The sequence below is a fragment of the Lactuca serriola genome, chromosome 5 (assembly GCF_051521515.1).
Source record: "Lactuca serriola cultivar US96UC23 chromosome 5, Lser_US96UC23_V15, whole genome shotgun sequence".
NCBI lineage: Eukaryota > Viridiplantae > Streptophyta > Magnoliopsida > Asterales > Asteraceae > Lactuca > Lactuca serriola.
Genome location: NC_136412.1, coordinates 266,211,613 through 266,228,526, shown reverse-complemented (window position 1 = coordinate 266,228,526; position 16,914 = coordinate 266,211,613). Strand labels below are relative to the sequence as shown.

At 36.2% G+C, this 16,914-nt stretch overlaps 1 protein-coding gene across 1 annotated transcript; it reads left to right on the top strand.

Moving 5' to 3' along the window:
* Nucleotides 1–8,227: 8,227 nt before the first annotated feature.
* Nucleotides 8,228–15,510, top strand: LOC145050470 (uncharacterized). The gene is made up of 10 exons (XM_078998715.1): nucleotides 8,228–8,605; nucleotides 8,730–8,819; nucleotides 9,259–9,316; nucleotides 9,395–9,819; nucleotides 9,913–10,234; nucleotides 10,313–10,615; nucleotides 10,691–10,834; nucleotides 15,069–15,149; nucleotides 15,289–15,320; nucleotides 15,457–15,510. Exons 1-10 carry the CDS (start codon nucleotides 8,228–8,230, stop codon nucleotides 15,508–15,510), a joined length of 1,887 nt encoding a protein of 628 aa, XP_078854841.1.
* Nucleotides 15,511–16,914: the final 1,404 nt, after the last annotated feature.

The following is a 16,914-nucleotide window of genomic DNA, read 5'->3' as shown; positions in this document are numbered from 1 at the left end:
AAAAAATACCCGTTACCCGAATTACCCACCCGATTTTTTCGGGTAACGGGTAAATTGGGTCGGGTAAATCGGGTATCGGGTTAATTTTTTCGGGTAAGTGGGTAACCCGAATTTTTTTCGGGTCGGGTAAAGGGTAAGTTGTTTGGGTTTCGGATATACCCGATTACCCGAAATATATATAAGAAATAATGTCCCTTTATGAGTTTATCTAACCCTCCCAATTCCCAAATCCCAATTTTCCTCGTTGAGGCTCGTTCTATTTTCCCCACGTCAAAAACCCCTCGTACCTCGTCTGCTCTTCGTTGGTATTCGTCACCAATGGATGACTATACTGAAGTATAAGATGAGACGATTGAAGTTGACAACCCAACTAATGATCATGTTCCACAAGAAAAATAGAAAAAAAAAATAAAGAATTCAACCCAAGATCGAAAGTTTGGAAAGAATACTTGATATTTCAAATATTATTGAGTAAAAAATCTCAATGTTCAAAGTTTAGCACGACATACTTATTTCATTACATTTATTTCTAGGTGCCATTAAAAAATTAAAAAAAAATTTAAAAATCGGGTAACACCCGAATTACCCTTACCCGACCCATTACCCGAATTACCCATACCCGAATTTAATTTGGGTAGAGTAACGTGTAAATTTTTTTATATGAAAAACCCGAATTACCCGAAACCCGAAAATTTTACCCGATCAACACCCCTAACTCATGCAACTCCTCCTTCTGCTGCTCCGGTCGTCGTTTACCACCTCGAAGGAGGCTACTGTGGGCGCTCGTATGTGTGTGTTTCGCATGTATGTGTGTACCACAACATAGCTGCTCATTGTATGCTTGTTGTTGGCCGTAAATCTATGTAGAAAACCACCATGGCAGCTAACCATGGTGGCTTCCACCTTGCTGCCAATTCCTGCCACCACCAGCCACTATGTGAGGTGGCTGTGTGCATGTAATATGGTGTGTGCGTGTGTGTGTTTTCTGCATGGTTATTGTAGCGGGAGTTGTTTGGTTAGATTTTAACTCGAAACTGCCACCACTGCCGCAAGTGGGTGTGTCACAACTGGAAATTTTGTGTCATGTAATCTATACATTCAAGCTAATGTGAATCAAAAACTTCAATCAAATACATCATGCAAGTACTACAAATAGTCATCAAACAATTGGGAACACTAGAAGTTCTTATTTAGGTCCATTTTGGACTAGAACTTCCTTATTGGACCTAATGGACCAATAAACTTCCAATTTGACTATCTTGGGTTTAGAACCCTAAATGGGCTCTAATTGGACCCACATCTAATTTATTTCAACATTTTGGGCCATATTGGGCCTAGAATGAAATGAATTGAAAGCTTTGATCCATGAATACCCTAAACTAGTTCAACAAAAATGGAAAAATCATACTATATTCTTTTATGAGAAAATTCACCCAAATTAACACTAATGTTGGGCTTAGGGGCAAAGGCCCAAATTTCTTTTTTTTCCTCCATGTTTTCGGCCCAAACCAAGCCCAAGGGAGAGTTGACTTTGGGGTTGCCACCTCACTTTTATTTGTTGGGTTTCCATGCACACAACTCATGTTTCCAAGCAAGCATCACTTCAAAATCACTTCTATCCTCTCCTCTCTCTCTCTCTCACTCTCGGCCACATCTCAAACACACACACCCATTTCACAAATTCTCTCAAGGAACCTTCAAGAAAACTCTCTCCTTTCCTCCCCATAAATTCGAGATTTTAAGAAGCTTGCAAGAGGATCTTTCAAGCTAATCACCATCTTAGGTAAGTATTTACTTATATATATGATCTAGCTATTTCATTCCATCAAAAACCTCCTCTAAATCTATTCCAACTTGTGATCATACACCTTAGAAGTCACCAAACTCGAGATCTACCAAGGAAGGGTGCTAAGGCCGAAAATCACTTCATTTTCCTTCCATTTTCTTTGCAAAACCGAGCCCCACACCCAAGGTGAGCTTCATACCCCCTATTTTCTGTTTTTATGAGTTTTGGGGGGGGGGGGGGGGGAAATACAAGTGAAAGTGTAGATCTATATGTGTTTTGTATGCCTTGTATGATTTCCATGCTTATATGTATGCATTTGTGTGTTACAATGTTGGATCTAGCCATAAAACCCCTCAAAACCGAGATATATCTTGTGTTAAATGATTTTAGCTTCAAATATATTTCTAAATACAAAGTGTTTCAATAAAAATGGTTAAGTGGTTTAGTAACAATTTTCTTTGGGTTAAAAACACAAATTTTGGGCCTAAAATGTGAAAAATACAAAATTAAGGGTCCAAATTGACATATCACGAATTCTGATGGATGAGGTGTGTCAAAACAGTTTCAATAAAGCAATTTCTGGAAATATACTCATTTAGAGGATTAAAAACATAAATTTCAAGCTTAATGGGCTAAAAATGACATTTTCGGCCCAATGAGGCCCATTATGCGAGATTTTCTGATTTGGAGGGCCAAAACTGCATTTTTCTGTAAAACAGTGGACTATAAGTGTTCCAAGTCCTTTTCAAAGGTTTAAAATGCTTTTTAAATTTAAAAAGGACCAAAGTTGCAAAAATTTTACAATTTGGGCCAAAATTGTCAAAGTTGCGAAAAAGAAGGGTTAAAACCGAGAAAACTGCATTTTCAGGGACTTAAACTGTTTTCTATGAAAAATATGCTGAAAAATATTAATTTCAATAATTTTTGGTGTTAAAATGTCAAGAAAATTAATTTAAGGACCAAACCGGGAAGTATTCAATAAAAGGGTTGAAAATGTAAATTTTACAAACAATGAGGGGCTGAAAACAGAAAAATTTCAAGGCTAATTCAATATACGCAATTTGATCAAATAATGGTACCGCGACTATCGACGAAATACAATACACTACAATACCAAAATCGTTGTGAAACGAATTGGTTCGGTCTCGAACCAATGAAAATCCGAAACTACTAACACGACGACACTACGATTCATACAAATAACGATTGGGAACTCAATTTACATGCGAGTGTGCACAGACGTCTACACACCATCTTTGGGCCCCAAAAGTGTAAAATCTTGTTTGTTGGGCCTAGCTAGCCAATGACCTGATCTTAAGGCCCGAAGACATTTTTTTTCTACGAAGTGTTGGGTTTCACCGACTTGGCACAACGTAGAGGGACTTTCAATGGCTTGTATACTACTGGTCCCCAAGGGTCCTTTGGTATTGCTAGTAAAGTCTACATTTTTGCGAGGCGGGTCTGGGACCCCTCGTACATTTTTATCCCCAACCGGTTAATGGATTCATCGAGGCCTTCGTGTCCTCTTTCTCTTCGGATGTGGGACTACACCTAGTCAGGGCGATTGGATAACGTGATTAGTACGGACGACGCCTTCGGGATCGTTAGTATAGCTATAAACTGGGCGTTTGTGTAATGCGGGTTTGTAGTAATTAATCATGCTCAAAAATAATCCAACGTCGCCTGGGACTGACACTATACGCTATGCAATGGTTTCAATGTAACTTCATGTAGTTCAAGGAATTAGGAGAACATCGGGTTTTCCTAGGGTTTTCAATACATACAGATTTGAAATGCATACAACTTCAATGAACAATTTTTTTTTACAAGTATAGAAACAAACAAGCATACCTATGGATCTTCACAAACGTTTTCAAAAGCTTTTCTTTTCAGAAAATATCGGATTTTCTGGTGGTTTTCAAACAATACAAACATTGGATTTCAAACACTACTTATGAACTCACCAACATTTCATATGTTGACGTTTTTCAAAATACTTGTATTCTCAGGGAACCAGTGAATCAAAGGAAAACATATTCAGTGACGGCTTGCAGTTTATTTATGTACGAACCGAACAATTTAATTTTTGGGAATGTAATGTTTAAACAATGTATGACATGTAAACGCTACTGGTTGTACTATATTAATGAATGGTGACGAAGGTTGTTATGTTTCATATATATTCAATGTTATGGTATTCAATTGAGTCACGACAGCCCCCGAACGTTCCGCCGTCTGGTTCGGGGGTGTGACAGGGTGGCTACCGCCAACGACCACTGCTCGAGGTGGCAGTGAGTGGTGCCTGACTTACTAAATACTAAATGACCTTAGCATCTAACCTTAGACCGAGTGACACATGTTTGGGTTGGAAACCCTAATTGGGGTTTAGAAAACCCTAATATCAAGAAAACTTAAGTTTTGGAGTTTTGTTCGGGTGACTATCTCACCTCTTGTTACTTATGGTTACGCATTTCGTGGAGTTTAGTTGGTAGCAGGACTATATGCTGTAAGAGGACTAGTAGGCAGTAGTGAGTTGTATGATTGACGTTGCCTGTATTATGTGCCGACTTAATCCTTGATTGTTTATATGTCGACATGTTGTTTTTGGGTTGGGGTTGTGGCGGTCCTTCTTTATGTTGTAGGTCAATATACCTGGTGTGAGCTGGCTGTAAGCTGTAGGCACGGAGGCTCGGGATATGTGGTTGGGTTGAGGCGTTAAGGCCAATAAACCCGGTATAGTTGTGCATTCCAGTCCGATGACTGATTGAGCTCACTGCTCGTTTATTTTTTTTGGTTATGTGTGGTATTTTTGGGGGAAACTCACTAAGATTTATGATTGTTTATTGTTTCAGGTATCATCGGTGTCCATGGGAAGGCGGAGGTGGGACTATACACAGTCTTCAACAACATTGAGGATTTCGCATTTTCTATAATACTCTGATTTTAAATAAATATAATTTGGAATAAATGGTTTTTCTTAATAATTTATTTATAAATTGTAAAGTTTTACCTAAATAAAAATGAAAAATTTTGGGTTGTGAAAAATGGGACGTTATAGTTTTCGAGTTTGATTTTGTTTATCCATACGATTGGGTATTGATTGCGATGAAGCTTTCAACCTCGTGGTTAAACCAACTACTATATGTACAGTTCTCGATCTTGTTGTATCTCATCATTAGGCTACTTGATGTCAATAATGTTTTGCTTGAAATCTTTTAGATGTAACAAGCACCCAGTTTTCAGGACACACACTTTTCGAATCATGTTTGCTTGCTTCAACAACAAGCTCTACGAGCTTGGTTTCAACGTTTTGATGCTTATCTTTTATGTATTGGTAATCATGACATATCTTTGTTTATCTATCGATATGGTCCATATACGACTTACATACTACTTTATATAGATGACATCATCTTAACTGCATCTTCAGTGGATTCCTCCATCACATTATCACCATTTTGCGCTAAAAAATTTCGATGGAAAGCTTTAGGGATCTAAACTATTTTCGTAGTATTTATGTGTCTTCCGACACTCACAATATGTTTTTACCCCAATAGAGATATACTTTGGAGATTATGGAAAAATCCAACTGTAACACCTATGTCCTCATGTATGCTTCTCAATATTTAATTTTGGCATTTGTTCATTTTAGGTGCCTAACGCGGGGCATAGGATTGCCTCCTTCACTTGGCGTAGGTGAAAGATTCCATCGAAGGGATAAAACCTAATTGAGGGGGTTGTGAACCCTATTTAAAGGCTCTAACTCCATGAGGGCCTCTCAGTGCTCAACCTTCACCCTCATATTTAGTGTCCTCGAACCCTTAGCCACCTTGTGGAGGTTTTGAAGCCTTTGTGTGTTTTTATGTGCATTCTTGAAGAAGGAATCCATTGGAGAAGCATTTTTGGGCTCCGTGCTTTGTAGATCCAGACTTTGCACTTCATCATCCAACATTAGGAGGTATAAAGTTTGCATCTTGACGTTCCTTTATGTTAGATCTAGTTAGCCAATAAATAGTTTTGCTTTTTGTCCCATAACCTTGGTATTAATGAGTATGAGCTACTCCAGACCTTATGAGTATCATTTATAGTCGTTTCTGAGCTTGTAGAGTCATAAAAAATGGGAGCTTAGTCACTCCCATCCATCCATGCATGAGCTCTTGAGTATTTTAAGGATGTATGGACTTAGGGTTTGGTCTTATGCCCCTTTTAGCCATGCAAAGGTGTAAAGTCAGAAAATTTATCAATTAGGATGTTCATTAGGTATAGATCTGAAAAATTGATGTTTAGTCATTGTGTATTAAGAGCTTAATGTGAAGTTGGCAATACAGTGTAATTACGATGGGCTTAATTTGGGCTACACTTAGCATAGCTTAAATTGTTCCTGTTTCCCATCAGAGGCTCTACGCTGGGCATAGAGCATGGTGTACACTAGGCGTAGCACCAAAAGGGTGATTTTTGGACAAAATGGATATTAGGTCGAATGAAGTGGGTTCTAATCTTAGAAGGGTAAAATGGTCTTTTACCCCAAGTAGAGCATCTATGAACCAAGACCGTCGAGTGTGGATTATTACCTTAATTTTTTTTTATTATGGTCTTATTATGTATTGATTAGTATGGGGAGTTCCAGTATCAAAAGCTTGAGTGTGAGATTTGTATGTCTTCAAATTGAGGTGTGTCTTCTCACTATACTATATAGGATGCTAATTGTCTTTGTGACTCTTGCATGTGTATGTTGGCATGGGCTCACTTATTATATGTTGGGCTAAGCCTGGTCAGTTAATAGCATCGAGATCTCGATCTCAGTGGAATAACATTTCACAGGTGTTTGCAAAATACCAGTTTCAAATAGCGTTATGAAATATTGGAGTTGAGATTATCGCCGCTATCAACCGGTATTGGCCGCTATTTCATCGATATTTCAATGCCGGTATCCCAGTTTTTTCCCGCTATTTGATTTTTTTTGGGTTTTTTAGGGTTTTTTATACAAATTTATAAAAGAATAAGTATTTTGATATGGATTAGCCCACAACTTGTAATATTATAATCCTAATCTCCTTTTTTTAATGTTGTGACCTAATTAGAACTCGAAAGAAACTAGATGGAAACAAATTGGAAGCCAAAAAGATATAAAAACTTTTAATTTGTAATTAAACCTTGGTTAATGCAACTAATTTGTAATTATAATCAAACCCCATTTATGCATTTAACTTGTAACTCTTTTTGTGCAATATGTTATAGTGTTAACTTATAAACATGTTACTTTTTTTGATTATATATATATATATATATATATATATATATATATATATATATATATATATATATATATATATATATATATATATGGAGAATATGTGGCTGTTATGTACCTAATATTAGGTATAGAACCATAAAAAACTACATAGTTTTAACAAAATTCAATCAAATATCTTTACCATATTTCTTGTATCCTCTATTAGAGCTTATGTTAGACTTTATATATTTTTATAGAGTTTTATAAGTTTAATTTTGCACCACAAACTGTATATAAGAATATTTTACCAACTACATGTAGTTTAGTATATTGAAATTTATTACAAAAAACTATTGTGAAAGATTGAAATCGTTAAATAAAAACCTGATAAACCTCTTCTTGTAATCTATAAAAAAAAACAATGCAAGTATACATAATGTAAGTGTCGGGGGAAGTTATGAAACTTCTACTAGAGGTCTAATAAAAACACATTCGAAATACATAGATGTTAGAGATGAATTACAAAATAACAAATAATATGAGTTCAAAAGCAATATAGGAAGAAACTAACAGTGAAATAAAATTGTGTTTTTTAATCAAACTGAAGTCAATTTAGATGGTTCTATAATATATATATATATATATATATATATATATATATATATATATATATATATATATATATATATATAACTTTTAAAAACCGCAATTCCACCATCATTCGACCGCGAGAACCGCTATTTTAAATCACGGCAAGTGAACGCTATAAGATTTTATACCGTGATAAATGCATAGGGCTAGACCTATTTATATGAATGTTGGGCCCGACCCATGTGCATGATTTGGCTTAATGTTCTAGGATTTTTAAATCTATTGAGTATATTTGTTTCATGAATTTTGTAGGATTTTGAAGAAATTGAAAAAATAAACTTCATAAAAATCGTGTTTGGTTTAAAAAATTAATTAATAAATTTCTATGAAATTGAATTAAATTCTTATGATTCATTGAGATAAATCAAAAAATTAAATGAATTTATAAGAAGAATTGGAGTTCCATTCCTTATTTCCTTACCCCTGTTAAAAAAATTATTTTTTCAAATAAAACCTAAGTCTCTCTTGTCTGCGATTGCTCGACTCCCGCCATACATAAACATACGCTTCTTCACTCCTTAAAAACATTGCGGAAGACACTAAGACTGTCCGTGTCAATGGCAAACCTTTTGTTGAATCACCCGATGATGATTGCGCAGACATCAAAAGCGCCCATGACGATGACAAACCTTTTCTTGAACGCTGCGCAGGCACCGAAACCCCCAATGGCAACGACGGCAAACCTTTTGTTGACCCCCCCGCTTTTGTTGATCCCCCCGCTGATGATCGCCATAAATTCCACTCAACAGCGTCATTCTATCTTTAAAAGGGGTTTCTCTAATACTTCTCGCTCTAAAAAGAGTTTCGCATCTAATACTTCTCGCTCTAAAAAGAGTTTCTCATATACTCCGCCACCATCCTCTTCCTCGCGTCCTCTGTCTCTTCGTCTTTCTTCGAACCATGCTGCAGTGCCCATCTCCCCAGTCCTTAAAAAGGTCAACCGAAATACTTTTTCTTTTTCATATGCATGCATGCTGCATCTCCTAATCTTATGCAGTCGTATACATCATGTTATTACTCTTAGGTTCTGTTTTTCTTTACGCGATTTTCCTCATCCAGGAACATAACGGTTTTGGTGGCAACATGAACTGCGCTGATTTTTGGGGCCCTTTGTCGGGCTGGGATGATGTGGTGCAAACGGGTACAAAGGTTCGTGGACTGTATTTTTATTGGTAAATTAATCTGTTCTTCATGAATTTCCGTTTTAGGTGCATAATTGTGGCCAATATTTGTTTCATGAAATTGCGTTTTAAGTGCATAGTTGTGGCCAATATTTGTTGCAATGGTATATAGTATAATCAGGTGATTTTGTAGCAGCCAATTTTTGACTTCCTTTGTACATTCATAAAAGTCTAAATTAAATTCTACTCTCTTTCTAGTGAAAGGAATTGGTTTTGAATTCCAAAAACTAATAAGAATAATGTTGATTGTAGATATTTATGATAATTATCATATGTAAAAGTTAAATGTTTGAATTTCTAGAATTAAAACTTCAAGTTTTGGGACATGGGTACTTTATATATATATTTTTTATGTATGAGTTATATATATACTCTTGCATTACTGAGTATCTGCAACATCTGTGAAGTTTGTGTGTCAATCGGAGGCCAAAGAGGACAGTACTATTGTTGCAGAGACCGAAGATGGTATGCAACTTTTCTTTTAATGTGTGATTACATTGACAACATGAATTCATTGGATAATTTTCTTGAGTTACATTACAGACACACAGGAAGCTAAAAGAAAAACCCCTAAAACAACAATGATGTCTGATGGCAAATTGAGTCGAAAGATATACATGGTTATTGTCGGAGCTTCTTTTTGTGCACTTGTAGCCTTTGTACCAAAACAACAAGCATCGGGTTGCATAGTTGTCTCTGAGCATTTATCCCGAGCAATGAAGGACATCTTTTTTGGTGCCCTCTTGGCCTGCCCATTGACACGACAGCTTTCATATGAATCAATGAAAAGGTTCGTTTTCAACATGTTTGTTATAGCCCCTGCGTGGATTAATATCTGGCAGCTGTGGTATTACCATAAAGGTTTGCAAAGTTCTGAAAAAATTAAAAATAGAAAACCGAGTAAGAAACAATCCATAACTTTTGATGATGTGGAAGGAGTTGATGCTGCCAAAGCTGAACTTCTCGAGGTAGTTTACTAATTTGTACCCTTTCCTTATTATGACTTGGGATATGAATGATGAAAGAAAGATTAATCCTGCATGCATGTTGAACTTTTGTAGATTGTCTTGTGCATCAAAGAAGATAGTAGATATATGAAACTTGGGGCAAAATTACCACGGGGGGTTCTGCTTGCGGGGCCCCCGGGAACCGGAAAAACATTGTTGGCCCGTGCAGTGGCCGGAGAAGTTGACGTGGCGTTTTTCTCGATGTCTGCTAGTGAATTTGTGGAGGTTTTTGCCGGTAAAGGGGCTGCCCGTGTTCGAAATCTTTTCCAAGAGGCAAGAAAACATTCACCGTCTATTATTTTCATTGATGAGATAGATTCTGTTGGAGGGCAACGTGGAAATACTATGAATTCTGAACGTGACCAGACTTTAGGTAAATATAATTTTAATTTAATGCTCATGATCAAAGTCAAACAATGAAATAGTTGACATGAAATGTTGTCATTAATGTGGTAGCTTTTGACTGAGATGGATGGATTTGAGAAGGGTGCAACTGTGGTGGTTATGGCTGCTACTAACAGACCCGAGTTACTAGATTCTGCTTTGATGAGACCGGGTCGGTTTTCTAGGAAAGTGGTTGTGGGTAAACCGGATGAAGATGGAAGGAGAAAGATTTTTGCTTTATATTTACAGAAGGTACCCATGACGGAGGACAAAAAAGTCATTTGTGACCTTGTTGCTTCACGTACACCAGGGTTAGTTGGTGCTGATCTTGAAAATATAGCTAATGAAGCTGTACTGCTTGCTGCTCGTAGAGGTTTCTTCTAAACTTAACATTTACTTAAGTGTTTAGACATAGCAATGTGTTGATTATGATCGGGTATGTTGTTAGGTGTTGATTTTGTGACCAAGGAGGATGTTCTTGAAGCTGTTGAGAGAGCAACAACGAAGATTTATAATGATGATACTGCCAATAAAGCTAACTCACCGTATTCGTTTGGAGAAATGGCACTAGAAAGCGTGCATGCCGGGGGATGTTAATTTCGAACTAATCATCTATAGGATTCATTCAAGATGGCGCATTCGATTTTGGTTTTTTTAGATTTCATGTTTCTTGTAAGTATATAGATCTTTTGGCAAAGTGGATATAGATTGTCAATAGTGAAAGTTAGGCTGAATTTAACCAAAGCGACTAAAGTTATTGCATATATTTATTTGTTTGGGATGAGAATGTATTAATATAAAGTTTGAAGGTTATGAAAAGGGTATTCGGCGAAGCGATCCCATAGGGATATATTCAATTATATTTATACAGGTACAATCATAACATAGAGATAAGGATTAGATCCTCATTGATTGGATCTAATTTTTACAATACAACATCTGAATCATGCTAATCTATCTATTAGGTTTCCGTTTTACATTCCCTCTCAATCTTAACCGTGACAAAATTCAGATTTTATCTTAGTTGATATAACATGTTATGCATTGTTGGTTTTGTGAATCCACCGACTACTTATCACTTGGCAATATAAAACGAACATCAAGAGCGCCTTTTTGTGCTCTCACGGACAAAAAGAAAATCCATCACTATGTGTTTTATACGTGCATGAAACACAAGATTGGCTGTTAGATAAGTAACTCCTAGATTATTGCACCACGGACTAATGGTCGGGGCTGTCGGACACCCAATTCTTTAAGCAAAGATTGCACCCATGTTGCTTCTACAATACCATTAGCTATAGCCTTGTATTCAACTTTTGTACTCAATGGACCGATTTAGACACTGTAGGTTGCTTGCGAGAACTCCAAGAAATCAGATTTAGCCCTAAGAATACAACAAAACCTCTAGTAGACCTTTGATAATATAAACATCCAGCCTAATCACCATCAATAAACACACTTAGAAGCATAGAATTAGACCATCGACTGTGTAGCCCTGTGGTCATCGTGCCTTTTACTTATCTTAGAATTCTCTTGACCGCTTCCCAATGGATATTTGTGGGTTTGGAAAGATATTGACCTACTTTGTTAACATCAAATGAAATGTCAAGTTGTGCTAAAGTGAGATATTGTAGACCGCCAACCATACTTCTATATTGAAAAGCATCATCTTCACCAAGGGCTTTGCCATAATCACATGCCAGTTTATAAGTGACAAACATCGGGTTGAAACACTTTTAGAATTCACCATATTAGCAACGATGCAGTAAATCAAAATCATACTTATGTTGCATCAAGGTGATTCCCCCTGAATTGTGAACAACTTCAATCTCAAGAAGTAATTCACTCGTCCAAGATCCTTAATTGGAAAGGAAGAAGATAATGCATGAATCAACTTATCAACTGCTTTTTGAGAAGACCCCGTAATGACAATGTCATCGACATAAACCAACATGGAGATGGTAATATCTCAATGATGAAATATGAATAGGGAAGTGTCGAGTTTGGAAGAGTGAAAACCATGTTGATAGAGTTTGTCACTAAGCCGAGAAAATCAAGCACGTGGAGACTGCTTTAGACCATAAATTGCCTTTTTTTTTTTTTTTTTTTTTTTTTAAATTTGCACACGTATTGAGGTCATTGAGGACTTTCAAAACCTGGTGGTTGCTACATATAAACTTCTTTATTTAAAAATCCATGAAGAAAAGTATTCCTGACATCAATTTGACGAAGGTGCCAGCCTCGAGAAACGACCAATGAGAGTATTAAGGGAACTATGGCTAGTTTTACAACTAGACTAAAAGTGTACTGGTAATCAATTCCATAGTGCTGAGTAAAACCAAGAGCAACCAAACATGCCTTATTCTTGTCAATATACCCACTTACAATCAACCACATTAACACCAGGTCATTGAGGAACTAAAGCCCATGTGTTATTTTGCTGAAGAGCATTGAATTCCGCATCCATGGCTTTACATCAAGTTCACTCAGAAAGGGCCATTCGATCGAAAGTGGGTACAACAAGAAAAGATCGTTTGCGTGGATCATAAGTGACAGTTCCATCGATGTATTTTCAAGAAAAAAAATTCCTACACGACCACAGGTTGGATACTTGGTGGAGACGGAGATGAGATCGTCGGGAAGTCATTACCGGCGAAGCATCCGGTGCCGCCATGTAACGCCCGATTCTTGGTATGTATTTAATTAAAATTTATTCGTTTTTGTATAGAAACTCGACAAGTTGGAGGCCCCAAACTTTTCGAGTAGGGATGGAAATTGGACGCGGAATGAGAAGTCTACTCGACGAGTTGAGAGCCTCAACTCGACAAGTAGGACCGGTAGAATGAAACCCTAATTTTAAGGGTTTTTCACCCTATTTAAACACCTTAACCTCCAAAAGTTGGCCTCATTTGCAGTCTCCATCGTCCCAAACCCTAGTACACTTTTGAGAGTTTTGAGTCATTCTTGGTGTATTCTTTGTGGTTTTGAAGAAGATACTTGAAGAAGGAGCAAGAAAGTGTTGGAGAAGAGTAGATCCAAAAGTCTAGCTTCATTTCTGGTTCATTAGATGTATAAAGCTCCTATCTTGTCTATAATATGCTTAGATATAGTTTTAGGGCATTTTCTCCATATTTTGGTCCAAGAATGTTAGCTTTTGGGACTTGGACGTCCTAAGTGAATACCCTTTCAGATCTAGGGTCTAGAAGGGCTTTCATGGCATAAAGGTGAAAACTTTATGGTCATTATGTAACACCTGTTCCAGGAATTGCTTAATGGATGCAAGCTTTTAGGGTTTTAGTGCCGGGACTCGGCAAGTTGGGAGCCCCAACTCGGCGAGTAAAGTCATTTAAAGGATTGCGAGATTTCGACCCTACTCGACGAGTCGAAAGGCCCCGACTCAGCGAGTAGGCGCTGTAGAGGAAACCCAAAATTTTAGGGATTGGTACCCTATTTAAAGGACTTATGTCTCATTTGCAGCCTCCCTTATTTCCCCACTTTGTCGAGAGAAACCCTAGTTCGTGCCCCCTCTCTCTCTTTAAGTGTGTGTGAGCTTGGATAGTGATTCTTAGTGCTCTTTTGGAAGGAACTTGAAGCTTGAAGAGGTTGTGCTGAATGGATCCGGGATTTCCTCCAGTGTTGCAGCTACTTTGAGGTATAAAGTTGAAACCTTGGCTTTTCATTGCTTAGATTTCCTTCTATGGAAGTTCATGGCCATTGTTAGCATGGTTTGAGATCATTCTTGGATTTGAGTTTGTTATGAGCATATGGCTTTAGATCTGGATATCTCAGGGCCTTTGGGGACTTAAAGTTGCCAACTTTATCGAGTCTTGGCCCCCCTTCATGCTTAAGTCCCTTTTCAAGCTTTTATTAAGTGTTTCTAGCCTTGGATGCTTTTCATAACACGTAAAGTTTGCAACTTTACGTGGTAACTACACCAAAAGTGGTTGGATCTGTGATTTGGAGCCTCGGTTTCCACTGTAAAGGACCGAACACGGGAAGGACTAAAGGGACTCGCCGAGTCCTTTAATCAACTCGACGAGTCGGCCAAGGGGTTTACGGCCAAAGGGTTCTCGGTCAGGAGTTTACGGTTGAGGGTTTACTGCTGCAAACATTATGGAACTCGACGAGTCATTCAAGTGATTCGGTGAGTTGACGAATTGATAAGGTGCCAATAAAGTGAGTATGACGATGTTGGGATGGGAAGAGGCCATTAATAGTGGGAATAACTTCAATTCCAAGAAAATGATGGAGGGGTCCCAAGTCTTTGATAGGAAACCGATTTGATAAGGTGCCAATAAAGTGAGTGATGAAATTGTTGTCGTTATTAGTGAGAACTATATCATCAACATATACCATGGAAAAGCACAATATTTTATCATGATTGTAGATAAAGAGAGAGACATCAACTTGTGATTTGTGAAAACCACAAGTAAGAAGGATAAATGTCAACTCTATGTCCCATGCCCGTGTTGCTTATTTCAAGCCGGAAAGAGATTTTCGTAGTTTGCAGATATGATTAGGAAATTGAGGATGAATGAAACCTGGTGGTTGATTCATGAAGACTTCTTCATGAAGTGTCCCATGAAGAAATGCATTATTGACATTAAGTTGGCGTAGGGTCCAGTTGTGGGGAAGAGCTAGAGATAGGATGACACGAATAGTTACGGGTTTGGGAACGGGGCTGAAAGTGTCAGAATGAGATATCTCATCCCACTAATGGATCGTTGCAACTTATAGATAAGGTAAAATCTGCATTTTTATTAAGAAATCTAAAAAATCATAACTTTGTACTTCCATTTTTTTATGTTCTTATTGTGACATCATAGTTCGATTAGTTTACACAATTACATCAGTGAAAACAGCTATGTATTTGGATGGGATTTCTGTAATTGTTAAGAGAAATGAAAGTAAGATGCTATAAATTATAATAATCAACAAATCAATTAAAGTACTCTGCCATATTTCCGGTTATCCCATATGCCTTTTCTTTTTGAGATTCTCTCATTAAATTTAGCTTTTTTTTAATTGCTTTAATCGTTAATACAGGTAATTTCTTTCATTCTACCTTCAAGAATAAAGTGAGTTTTCTACATGTCAAGTTAAGGAAGCAATTTATTACATGAGGTGAATTCATCTTGTTTATTTTTATGTATAAATTTGTAAAAAAATATTTCAAAATTGTTGAGGAGTTTATTTGTGGTGGTGGTTATGCAGGTGTTTCCCATTGTAAATCCATCTTTTCTAGAACAGTTGAGAAATGTTGAATAATTAAGCTCTAATTATTCAACTAAAATTTCATGGCTGTAATCTTTATATAAATGATAGGGCTCTTGATTTTTGATATTTGTAATATTTGGGTAACATGTTTGTTAAATTATGTGGGTTGTACTTAAATCTCTTCTTCAATAATTATTACTACCCATTTAACAATTAACACATTTTATTTTGTTTTATTTCTTGACTAATGACTTATTAAGTGCTTAGAATAATTTATCATCATTGTTCTTATGATGCAGGTTTTATTAGGAGTTGAGGAGATTATAGCTTACTATCATGTGCAGAAGTAAGGTCTTGTTTTTTTATTGAATAAACGTTGTCTAAAATCTAAATAACTAATGTTTAAAAATTATATTGACAAAAATAATGGCAAGCATGGGAAATAGAAGTGCAAATCTGTAAAAAGTTAGTACATAACGGGACATTATCTCTCAATGACAGGTGTGGAATCCACAAACTAATCAAGAAGGATTGCTACTATTTTTTAGTATTATTCATTAAATGTCGAATATGGATTTAATGTAGGAGTGTTCATTTGGATGGATCGGTTTGATCCGATCCAATCAAGTAAATCCACATGGATTTCAGTTTTCAAAACATGGATCCGAATAGTCCAAACTAAGTTCAAATCCGATCCAATCCAACCAAATTACAGTTCGGTTGGATTGGTTTTTACAATTCGGTTTTTATGAACCAATACATTTTAAATAATGTATAACTTAAATATTAGCTAACTCTTTAAAAGTAACTAAATAAAACTTTTTAGCTATGAATTATAGTTTATAAAAAACTATTAAGAAAAATTAGCTATAGCTTAATATTTCATTGACAAAAAACTTTTGATAAGTATATATTAAAGTATTATCTTGGTTGAAAGATTCTAATAATTAAAAAAAATAATTTAGTAAATTTATAAATGATTAAAGATATATATTAAAAATAAATAATAAGTTATTCGGTTTTTTTGGACTATTCGGTTCTTATTTTAGAAACCAAAACCAATCCGAAATCCAAAAATAATAATTTGGTTTAGTTTAAAATCAATCCAAAAATCCGAATATCCGAACCAAATAGTCCAATCCAAATTATCCGATTGGACAATTCGGTTTTAACCAAATAATGAACAGCCACAATTTAATGTATGTCGAAAAGCGATTTTTTTTTATGTTTATATATATTGTTGGTTTTAAAATATAGATTTGATGTATGTTTAAGACTTTTTTGTGTTGAAATATGTAATTATTTTTAATATTTTCATTACTTTATAATTTTTTTATAATGTCAAAATCCGTCGCTAAATTTGTCACAAAAATCTAATCAGTTAGTGAGTTTATTTCAAACTCCGTTGGTAATCCGTTAGTGAATTATTCCGTCGGTAATCCGTTGCAAAAATTA

Coding starts and splice junctions, on each gene's coding strand:
- LOC145050470 (XM_078998715.1), top strand. CDS start 8,228: ATGGCAAACCTTTTGTTGAATCACCCGATGATGATTGCGCAGACATCA. Junction 10,235..10,312: donor ACGTGACCAGACTTTAGGTA/AATATAATTTTA, acceptor CATTAATGTGGT/AGCTTTTGACTGAGATGGAT. Junction 10,835..15,068: donor AAGCGTGCATGCCGGGGGAT/GTTAATTTCGAA, acceptor GTGACATCATAG/TTCGATTAGTTTACACAATT.